We start from the raw sequence: 10,932 nt of genomic DNA, 5'->3' as shown, positions 1-10,932 counted from the left end.
AATCAATCAATTCACATCATAAATGTTATTAATGTGCAAGGGGACAATAAAATCATCCAAAATATACTTCGTCTCAAGAAATCTATTGATTTCAATCGTTGGCTCACATTTCAAGCTTGTTAGTTTAGAGGTCATGAAGAATCACTTGAATAAAAAATAAAGGTAACTTTATTGAAATGGTTAAACTCTTAACATCATATAATGATAAACTTGCAAAAGTAGTATCATATAATGCTCCCTATAATTCAAAGTATACCTCCCATTCAATTCAAAAGGAAATTTTGCATATCATGTAGAATAGATTGTGGATTCTAAATTTTGCATAATAGATGAATCGAATGATAAATCTTTAAGGGAGAAAATGAGTATTATCTCGAGGTTTATGGATAAAAGTGGTAAATATTTAAGAATTATTTTTTGAGCTCGTGAATGTTAATGACACTATGACTGTCACTCTTAAAAATACAATTTGTGATGTTTTTTTTCTGGCATGATATTAATGTTTCAGACATTTGTGGGAAGGGGTATGGTGGTGTTAGTAATATGAGAGAGGATTGGAATGCATTACAGACATTATTTCTCAAGGATTGTCCTTATACTTATTACATGCATTGTTTTGCACATATATTACAACTTGCTTTGGTTCAAGAGAAGTTTTTCTTGTTCATGATTTCTTTTCACACTTGACTTTTATTATCAAAGTTATGTGTTCCTTTAATAAGTGCCGTGTGAATTGCAAAATTTTATTTTAGAGAAGATTTCACATTTGCTAGAGATTGGTGAGCTTTATGGAAATAAAGGGAAAAAAATCATATTAGCACTTTGAAACGAGTTAGAGATACACGTTGGAGCTCACATATTTATTTTGTTTGTAGTATTATATATTTGCATAATTTAACTTATGTGGCTCTTGCAAATATTACAAAAACTGGGAGAAGTTATGCTACACGTAGGGATGCTATTGTTGCTTATAAGTTTATAAAATCATTTGAATTTACATTAATTTTGCACATGATGAGAGAGCATATGGGAATTACAGATCGTTTATGTCAAGCTTTACAATAGATATCTCGAAATATACTTAATTATATGTTGTTAGTCACCACTAAAAAGACATTAATTCAAAAGTTGAGAGATGATTGGTGGTATAGTTTAATGAAATATGTAATATTATTTTTTGAAAAACATATTGGTTATCCTGATTATAATGCCGTTTATATAGAGCGTGAAAGTTATTTGCGTCATCCAATGGGTCACATCATTGTGGATTAACATTTTAGAGTGAATCTTTTTTGTGTCACAATTGATCAACAATTCCAAGAATTGAATCATAGATTTTGTGAACAAACAATACAGCTTTAAGTGTAAGCAATAGTTTGGTTCCTAAAAATATTTACAAAGCATTTAATATAAATAATATTTATGCTCTTGTAAATAAGCTTTATCCTAGGGAATTTAATGAGCATGAAAATTAGTTTGAGATATCAATGTCAACACTTTCATCATGTTGGTTATCCATATTTTTATAACTTGTCAACTATGTCTCAATTGTGTGAAGCTCTAAAAAAGACATGGATGACAAACACATATTATTTGATTGATCGACTAATGCGTCTTATCTTAATTCTTTCAATTTTTACATCTACTACAAAAAGATCATCTTACTAATGAAGATAATCAATGCAAGATTGCGTAAAAGAAATAGTGGAACACTTCAACACTAATTCAATTATAAATAAATTCAAGTCTTTAAAAGAGCGAAAGACGGTATTTTAAATCGAAGTTAGATGTCTCTTTTTATATATTATATTTTTATTGTGTTGAAATTATTTTAAATATTTGATAAAATCATATTTCAAATTTATAAGTTTCAATTATAATAATTTAGTTAATATTTATCATTCTCTCTAGCAAAATCGGCCATATGATTATGACAAGGTTTAATTACTTACACTTGTTTCTAGCAGCCACCCAAACCAAGTGGAGAATAGTCAAAGATACACTATACAAGCATCAACAACCAAGAATACTATAATCACTTGATTAATTAAGATTAGAAGAACTAGTGGAATAGAAAGTCACATCTATTACTCTTTATGTTACTATAAATATAACCAAGTATGCTAAGTGCTAACATTAAGCTCAAACAAGTGAAGTTAACTTCAAAAAAAAAAGTGACCCACAAAGCCAAAACTTTGGCAATTCATCATCATGGAAGAAATGATGGAAGTAGAAATAATGAAAAAACAGAATTCTCCATCATTTTCAACTCCACCACAACTTCAAATTAATCATCAAATACATTCTCCTAATTCAATGAGTTTTTCTAAAAGCCCTTTTGGTTCTCGTTTTATGAGCACTCCTATAGCAAGTCCCATGAAGAAAGCCATTGAAAACATGTTTGAAGAAGTTGGTGAATTCACCAAATTTGACCCACAAGATGATTGGCTTCCAATCACTGCTTGTAGAGAAGGAAATGCTTATTATGCAGCTTTTCATCTTCTTTGTTCTGGAATTGGATTTCAAGCACTTGTTCTTCCTTTAGCTTTTACCACACTAGGCTGGTGAGTGACACTACTATTTTTTTGCACAGAAAAACATGTTCCTATGTTTGGATATATTAATAATTAATAAATTATAGTTTCTGGTCCGTCTTTGAAAACGTACAAGACGGACTATCGTACAGGGCCTCAAATTTTTTACTATTAAACCACAATTAAATAAGATCTCATAAATCTTAATTACTATTAAAATAGGTTAAATAAAATCCTAATTATTTTTTCCAAACTCATGTTATTAATTATAGTTGGTGATATTGGTGCAGGACTTGGGGAATTTTATGTCTATGTGTGGCTTTCACATGGCAGTTATACACTTTATGGTTATTGATTCAGCTTCATGAATCAGACTTAGGGGTACGTCATAGCAGGTACCTCAAGCTTGCTATGGCAGCATTTGGTAAGTTTGGTTTTGGTTTTTTATTTATGATTAAAATTTTTGAAAAATATAAATAAAATTATCAGTAGAACAAATATAATTTTTTGTTTGTACTAGGTTATAAAATAAACAAAAATCTTATAATGAAAACTAAAATTAACTTATTCAGAACATCAGAGTCTCTCTATTTAATTTAACAAGTAGGTAAGTTCATATGTAAAAGAACAATTTGTACACAAAAAGTTTTAAATTTAATTGTATACAGATATATTTGGTAAAAAAAAAAGTATTTATAATTGCTGTCTATTTTCATTTTTACACAGAGAAAGTCTTCATGAATCGAATTAAAAACAGAATTACAAGAAAAATCAAATAGAAACTCACAACTTCCTACTTTTAATTACAACTAAAATGATTTAATTTTGCCAAGAAACTAACCAAAAAAATAAAAATTCTCCACCTCATAATAACTTATTCATAAAATAAAACTTGTCCCAAACTCTTGACCATTTTTTAAATAACATCAATTTGTATCATTTAATTGATGTTCTTATTTTTTGACAAAAAAATTAAACAAATAACTCCAAATTTACTATCTTTTATTTTATATTCATTTAAAGATAAATTTATCAATAAATTGTAGGAGTGAATTAGTAACAAAATTAATATCTTTTATTATATATTTTACGAAAAAAAGTACAATTTTTTAAAATATTGGTTTAATAATTTGTTTATAAAATAATATTTTAAACATTTTGTTATAATTTAAATATTAAAATTTTAAAAAATCACAAATTGTGTTGAATAGTTTTTATAAAATTTAATTTTAAATTATATCTTTTTAAAGAGTCGTGTGATTTTATTAGTGAATATTTTAGTTATTGGATGTCAAAACTATTATATTAATATATAAAAAATGAGAGAATAAATTTTTACTATTTGAAAAAATCTCATAAAAATTAATTTTAGAAACATAAAAAAATCATTTTTTTTAATCTTCATATAAAAAAGAAACTCATTTTGTGTGTGCAGTTATATAATTAATTCAATATTATATTAACTTTTTAAATAATTGTTTTATAGCATAAAACAATAAGAAAAGAGGTGATGTATTTTACACTGTCAGCTCAGCTGATCATCACCATGTATTTAGTTAAATCATTCTTTTATTTAAAAAGTAATTTAATGGATTGCAGCGCACTACCTTTTTAACAGTGTAAAAATATTTTACATCGTCAGCGCACTACCTTTTTAACTCTAAATCAATATTTTAGGACTTTTAAAATGGATTGCAAATTGAATAATTCATGTTTATGAACTCAATAATTTTATGTGTATAAAAAAAAGTTGTTATAAAATTTGAACAGTGTTGAAAAAAATTATTAACACATGAAAATTTGGAATTTATTTTATAAGAAAGATTACATATATAGAAAGTGGCTTATTGATTAGAAACAAACGAGTCTAAAATGCATATTTTGTATCTCAAAAAAGATTTTCGTATTTTGTTTGGTTATTCCATAAAAAAAAATTCTAGTGAATTGTTTAAGTAAAATTGATTTTAAATAGAAGAAGTGAATTGAAAATAAAATAGTTTATGTTTAAATATATTTAAATAAAAGTCAGTTGAACAACATGCGAAATTCACTTTAACCTCAAAAATTATAAATTCTAACATAAGTAAAATCAATCCTGCACATCTAAAATCAATTTCCAATGTTTCAAAAGTTAAACCTATAATCAATTTCCATTGTTTCAAAAGTTATACCTATGAATTCAAGGACAAGGTTTGTCCCTAATTTGGATAACATAAACAGAGAAAAGTAGAAGATAAACTAATTTAAAATTTCTTCTCCATTGATAGTTAATAGTTATGATTGACTTAAACAAGATCAACTAGTGTTTGTTAATCATCTGAGTCAATTGACATGACCAAAAGATAAACAAAATTGCAGGAGAAAAGCTAGGAAAAATATTGGTACTTTTCCCAGTCCAGTATTTATCTGGTGGAACATGTGTGACACTGATTATGATTGGAGGTGGCACAATGAAGATATTCTTCCAGATTCTGTGTGGAGATTCATGCAGCTTATACCAACTCAAAACCATAGAATGGTATCTGGTATTCACTGTGGCTGCCATTTTGCTTGCTCAGCTTCCAAATCTCAATTCATTTGCAGGGGTTTCTCTCATAGGAGCTATCACTGCTGTAGGTTATTGTTCTATAATATGGATTGTGTCTTTACTCCAAGGTAGAATTGTTAATGTGTCATATGAGTCACCAATGGGACAATCACAAGCTACTAGGATTTTTAGTGTATTGAATGCACTTGGAATCATTGCTTTTGCTTTTAGAGGTCACAATCTTGTGTTGGAAATACAGGTAGTGTAAGAAACATAGACCCTAGTCATTGTCAAAAAATTTGATTTTTCTAAGGATTTGTGTTTTTGTTTCAGGGAACCATACGTTCGGAGTCAAAGAATCCATCACGTTTGGCAATGTGGAAAGGGGTTATGTTTGCTTATCTAGTCATTGCCTTTTGTTTGTTTCCTTTAGCCATTGGAAGCTATTGGTCCTATGGAAATTTAGTAAGTGTAGTGTTCTTAACTAGGAAGTAACTTTTCTTAGCTCTTAAGTTATTTCAAAAATACACATCTGAGAAAAGACACAATTTTTGTGTCATCTAAATGTGTATTTCCAAGACAAAATCATAGTTTTCGACTTTCGTCATGTTCGGGTGTATATTTTCGAAATCGTGTGATTTTTTAAAAATATAGGGTAGGGTCTTAAAGTTTCTCCCTTTCAACTATTAGCTTAACAAGAACATATAATCTAATGAATAGTTTGGTGATATTTGTTGACAGATACCTTCAAATGGAGGAATGTTAAGTGCTTTGCAGAGATACCATGAGCATGATACATCAAAGTTTATCATCGCTCTGACGAGTTTGCTAGTTGTCATCAACAGCCTCAGTTCTTTCCAAATTTACGCAATGCCAATACTTGACAATCTAGAATTCAGATATATCAGCAAAAGAAACAAACCTTGTCCACGGACGCTGCGAATAGTCTTCAGAAGTCTCTTCGGCTGCCTCACATTTTTTATTTCCGTAGCATTACCGTTCTTGCCGAGTTTGGCAGGTCTCATTGGAGGCATTGCTCTGCCAATAACCTTAGCTTATCCCTGTTTCATGTGGATACTGATTAAGAAACCAAAAAGGTTTAGCACAAGTTGGTACCTAAACTCGACACTTGGGGCAGTAGGGATTATTCTAAGTGTACTGGTTGTGACAGGAGCCATTTGGGGCATGGTGGCACTGGGCATTCAGATCCACTTCTTCAATCCATAGTAGTAAAACTGAATTATACTATTCTCAATCACTACCTTGTAACCAAAAATAAATATATCACTATCCCATAAGTTGACTTTCCGGCATTTGATAGGGTTTCGAAAACAAAAAGGCAAATCAGCACACACATGGTCTGTTACTGGTGACCAATTGACAATTGATACGGTAGAATGCTGCACTTATAGTCACCACAACTACTCAAATCTAATGGCCTATACAATTAATGAATCATTAAACAACTTCATGTTAAAACATGTGGAAATAGAACGGAGTTAGTATAAGTGGAATGTGCCAAAAATTAAGCACCTTCTGCATAATATCACACAGTTTAAAAAACTACTCAGCTTCAATGTTGTCTTTACACAAGAATTCACCCGAGAGTATTTGAACTTTCACATGTAAGTTCGCCGCACTATCAAAAGAGTCAAAAACTTACAGTAACTTGCATCAGTTGTACTAAGTATACATAACCATAAACAGCCAGAAAGAAATTCAAAATATATAGATATGTGTGACAAGATCCTAGCACAACTAAGTTACACCACCTCTGATAAGGATCAACATGAACCAATTGGATAAGCCTGTATTGATGTAAAAACATTGTTTATATTCTTTAGTCAACTTGCTATAGGTGGAATCAGAAGTTACACAATTCAATGATGAACGGGAAGCTGGATCAAGGTAAAAAGCTCATGAATGGTCGAGACCCTATTCTGGTAAAAAGGTGGTGAGAGAAAAGGAAATAGACCAAAGATCAATTCTTGATACCACTTTACATTGACAATGGAAGAAGCATCCTTCGTTTCTTTTTCCTTGCCAGTCTTACTTGCTTTGTAATTTTCATGCATAAAAGTAATAGCACTGTGATGCAGACTAATATAAAAGCAAGCCGGATGTGCTTAAAGTACAAAGAAACAACTGAAAACACCAAGAAAGCTAAAACAACTAGTTCCCATATTACAAAGACCACCACATCCACCCTGCACCATAACAAAGAGTAAACAAAAAACATCAATATCCGTCATATCATGTTACCTTAAAAGCATTAATAAACAGACATCAAGCCATTTAACAAGAACTCCACGACGCAAGTATTTTATAAGAAATTTGAGGCCTGAAATCAACGTCGTAATCAATTGCATCAAACAATTATCAATCAAGCAAATAACACATTTAATCTTTCTTTTTCATTACTTTAGATAACAATAAATACATTAAGCCAACATTTGTAAAAAAGAGCTTAATCAGGTGGAGCCAACACCAGTAAACAGTACACATTCCTTTCTTGCCACAATGTTTTCAATATAATAGGTAGCACATTATTTTCTGTTTGTTAGCAATACATTTTTTTGGAGTTCAACAAAAAGTGTACCAATTGATCATTATATGATTCAAATGCCTAGTCAAACAATAGCTAGCAAATTTGCATGTCATCGATTGAGTAAAAAAGATTATATAGTATGAAGTCCGAAACATTTACAGAGAGCCCCCTTAAACAAGCAAATCACTTTCAAAGCAGCAGTAGATCTGAGGTCAAAAGTGCTTGGAAGGAAGTAATCCAAATGGAATAATCAATGTTGGGTTTGCTGATTAGTGTTGCTAAGGAAACTTTTTGTTTGACAAACTTCTCATTCTAAACAATTATGCTAAAACAACAACAACAACAACAACAACAACAACAACAACCAAACCTTGTCCCACTAAGTGGGGTCAGCTACATGGATCAACCTCTGCCATAATGTTTTATCCATACCATTTTTCTATCCAAATCGTTAATCTCAAGGTCCTTCTTAATAATTTTATCTAATGGTTTTTCTAGGTATTCCTCTACCCTCTAGTTGTTTGACTCCTCTCCGTCTGATCTACTCTCCTTACCACAGAATCTACAAGTCTTCTCTCTACATGCCCAAACCATCTAAGTGTATTTTCCACCATATTTTCTAGGCTACCCCGACACTCTCTAATATTTCCTTTTCTAATATTATTCTACCTAGTCTTACCTCTATCCCAATGTAACATCCTTATCTCTGTTACACTTACTTTATTCTCGTCTTGATTCTTAACTGCCCAACATTACATGGAACTTTATACATTGGTTTGAAAAAATAATTTGACATCATTCCAACCTTCTCATATTCATATTACAATCCCCTTAAGTAACAACTAGCTACGCCCTGATGTTGCTTCTGTAGCCCATGAAGCTGATAATTGAAGCCAATTTTCTCAATCACATATGAAACTTGTAATTGAAGACCGTTTTCTCATTCGCCAATTTCAAAATTATAGCCAACAAAACAATGAATCAAAACCTATGTTTCCCTTCAAACCTTGCTAACTATCCAAAATCAGCTCTTTCTACACAACAATCATATTACCAACAATTTCCATCAAAATCAAATTTACCCTAACGGATGCAAACTTTCGAACAAATTGAAAACAAAAAAAAATCAACAATTGATGCTTTGATATTGATTCGGCATAATAATAAACATGGTGAATAATAATAATAATAATTTGAAAATTGGCATACCTGGAAGTGGCGATATTGGGAGAAGTAGAAGAGAAGAAGGAGACGGAGGCCCAGTCATGCTTGGATCGAATCTGATAATCTCGCAGCTGTTCCGCAAGATTCGATCGTGTAATCATGATAGGAAACCCTCTCTTTCTCTTTCTCTCTCTATCTCTCTCTGATTTTCTCTCTCTAGAATGAAAATGGCGAGTTTTTCAGAGAGAAAAATGATTTTCGTTAGTTACGAAGACGAACCAATCAGCGTTGAATCAATTAGTTTTGGTTTCAACTCGTGCGGGGTTTATAGTACAAGCCCAATCAATCACGATTGTTTCAGATTTATAATTATGAGCCCATTCTTTTTGTACACCTAAATAAAAATAAGTCAATATCATCATTAAATTTTTTTTTTTTGACTCAATTTCATCATTAATTCTTCTTAAGGTATTACTACACATTAATTTATTTTATACTACTACTATTCAACAAAAGAATTTGTCACGTTATATGACACATAATTTTAAAAAAAATATTGAGATTAAAGTGTCAATACTCATGTTCTCATATAACTTAAGAGTAGTGACACATCATTTAGCAGAAAAAAAAAATTGAATTTAATTATCAAAAGCATTCTTTCTTACTTAGTGAAAACAACAATTTTATCATTTTTATATCATAAAAAATTTATTAAGCTTTTTTTATTTTCTAAGAAATATTTTAAATATGGTCGGCTCATTTCTTTTGGTTTTTCTAAATTGATTTTCATAATGTTGTATATTTTTGTTTAAAACATTTTAAATCATACTAAATTATAATTCTAGAAGTTTTTCCCACCAAAATTTTTCGCCAAAACTTTTAATAAATCATAAATATCAAAATAAAATAAAATAATTAATTAACTAGTCGTTACACCCGTGCCATGCACGGGTTTGTTTAAATAATTGATAAGATAAATCAATTGTATTTTAAACATAAATTTAACATATTCTTATGATAAAAAAATTGTATTTTAAACAAGGTCGGACCAATCAACGCAGAGGCCCCGATCTAATTTTGAAAATAGGCCCAAATTTAAAATATAAATACAATTATAATAATTAAAAAAGACCCATAAAAATTATATTTATGTATTGATCAATAATATATTTAATTCAAATTTTTTTGAATTTTGATCTATCTCAATTTTTGTATGTATTGAGTTTTTATTATATCATTTTTTGATTTATTGAATTTTTATCATAACATTTTATTTATTTCAATTAATATTTATGGAAAAAAAATTGGACCTTTTAAAATTTTGGGGCCCCTAAAATCTGGGGCCCTGTGCTGTAGCACTTCCTGCACATGCACAGGGCCGGCCCTGATTTTAAACATAAATTTAACAAAAAGTATTAATAATTTAAATAGATATTATAGAAAAATAATTATTTATCTATATAAATAATATGATAATGTTCTTGATGAAAGGTTATTCTAAAAATTGATTAAAAGATAAATACGACAGTATCATAAAAACACATAAGTAAAATTAAAAAGAAAAAAAAATAGCATAGCAACTATATAACATTAAAATGTGTGTATGATAAATGATCTTTACTAAGAAAAAATTGGTTAAGATTAGGGGTGGCAAAACCGGTCGTGGCCCGCCGGGCCGACCCGCGCACCCGCCAAAAAATGGCGGGTTGGGTTGGGATTTTAGGCCCGCCGCTCGCCAAAGCCCGCCCCGCTAAAACCCGCCAAACCCCGCCGCCCACCAAACCCCGCCCTCCTCCAAAACTCACTCTTTTTTTAGTTAATTCTATTAATTGCAATTCTTGATGGTTTATTTTATACATTTATTTATAAATATACTTAATTTTTTTTAAGTAAATTTGTTAAAAAATTGCTTTTATAAAAAATTATTTTAAAAAATAAGTGAAAAGTTTAATTAAAAGGTAAAAAAAACATATTACTTTATTTAAAAAAATATAAATAAAAATAGGCGGGTAAGCCCGCCGCCCGCCAACCCGTCATCTTGGCGGGGCGGACATGACTTTTATGCCCATTTTACTTGGCGGGCATGCCCGCCCCGCTCGTTTTTTGGCAGGCATAAGGCGGGGCAGGCGGGCGGGGCGGGCGTCCCGTTTTGCCACCCC

At 30.5% G+C, this 10,932-nt stretch overlaps 2 protein-coding genes across 2 annotated transcripts; one reads left to right on the top strand and one right to left on the bottom strand.

The window, feature by feature from the left end:
• Nucleotides 1-2,155: 2,155 nt before the first annotated feature.
• On the top strand, nt 2,156-6,426 carry LOC131660316 (lysine histidine transporter-like 8). The gene is made up of 5 exons (XM_058929536.1): nt 2,156-2,564; nt 2,825-2,958; nt 4,893-5,320; nt 5,395-5,526; nt 5,803-6,426. The coding sequence occupies exons 1-5, from the start codon at nt 2,212-2,214 to the stop codon at nt 6,286-6,288; spliced, it is 1,533 nt and encodes a 510-aa protein (XP_058785519.1). The 5' UTR covers nt 2,156-2,211; the 3' UTR covers nt 6,289-6,426.
• A 140-nt stretch (nt 6,427-6,566) lies between these two features.
• Nucleotides 6,567-9,083, bottom strand: LOC131660317 (uncharacterized). The gene is made up of 2 exons (XM_058929537.1): nt 8,819-9,083; nt 6,567-7,268 (listed from the first exon to the last, which is right to left on the bottom strand). Exons 1-2 carry the CDS (start codon nt 8,932-8,934, stop codon nt 7,061-7,063), a joined length of 324 nt encoding a protein of 107 aa, XP_058785520.1. The 5' UTR covers nt 8,935-9,083; the 3' UTR covers nt 6,567-7,060.
• Between the last annotated feature and the right edge of the window lie 1,849 nt (nt 9,084-10,932).

The sequence above is a fragment of the Vicia villosa genome, linkage group LG3 (genome assembly GCF_029867415.1).
Source record: "Vicia villosa cultivar HV-30 ecotype Madison, WI linkage group LG3, Vvil1.0, whole genome shotgun sequence".
In the NCBI taxonomy this organism is placed as follows: domain Eukaryota; kingdom Viridiplantae; phylum Streptophyta; class Magnoliopsida; order Fabales; family Fabaceae; genus Vicia; species Vicia villosa.
Note: the sequence above shows the minus strand (reverse complement) of the source record. Positions and strands in the feature narration are given on the sequence as shown.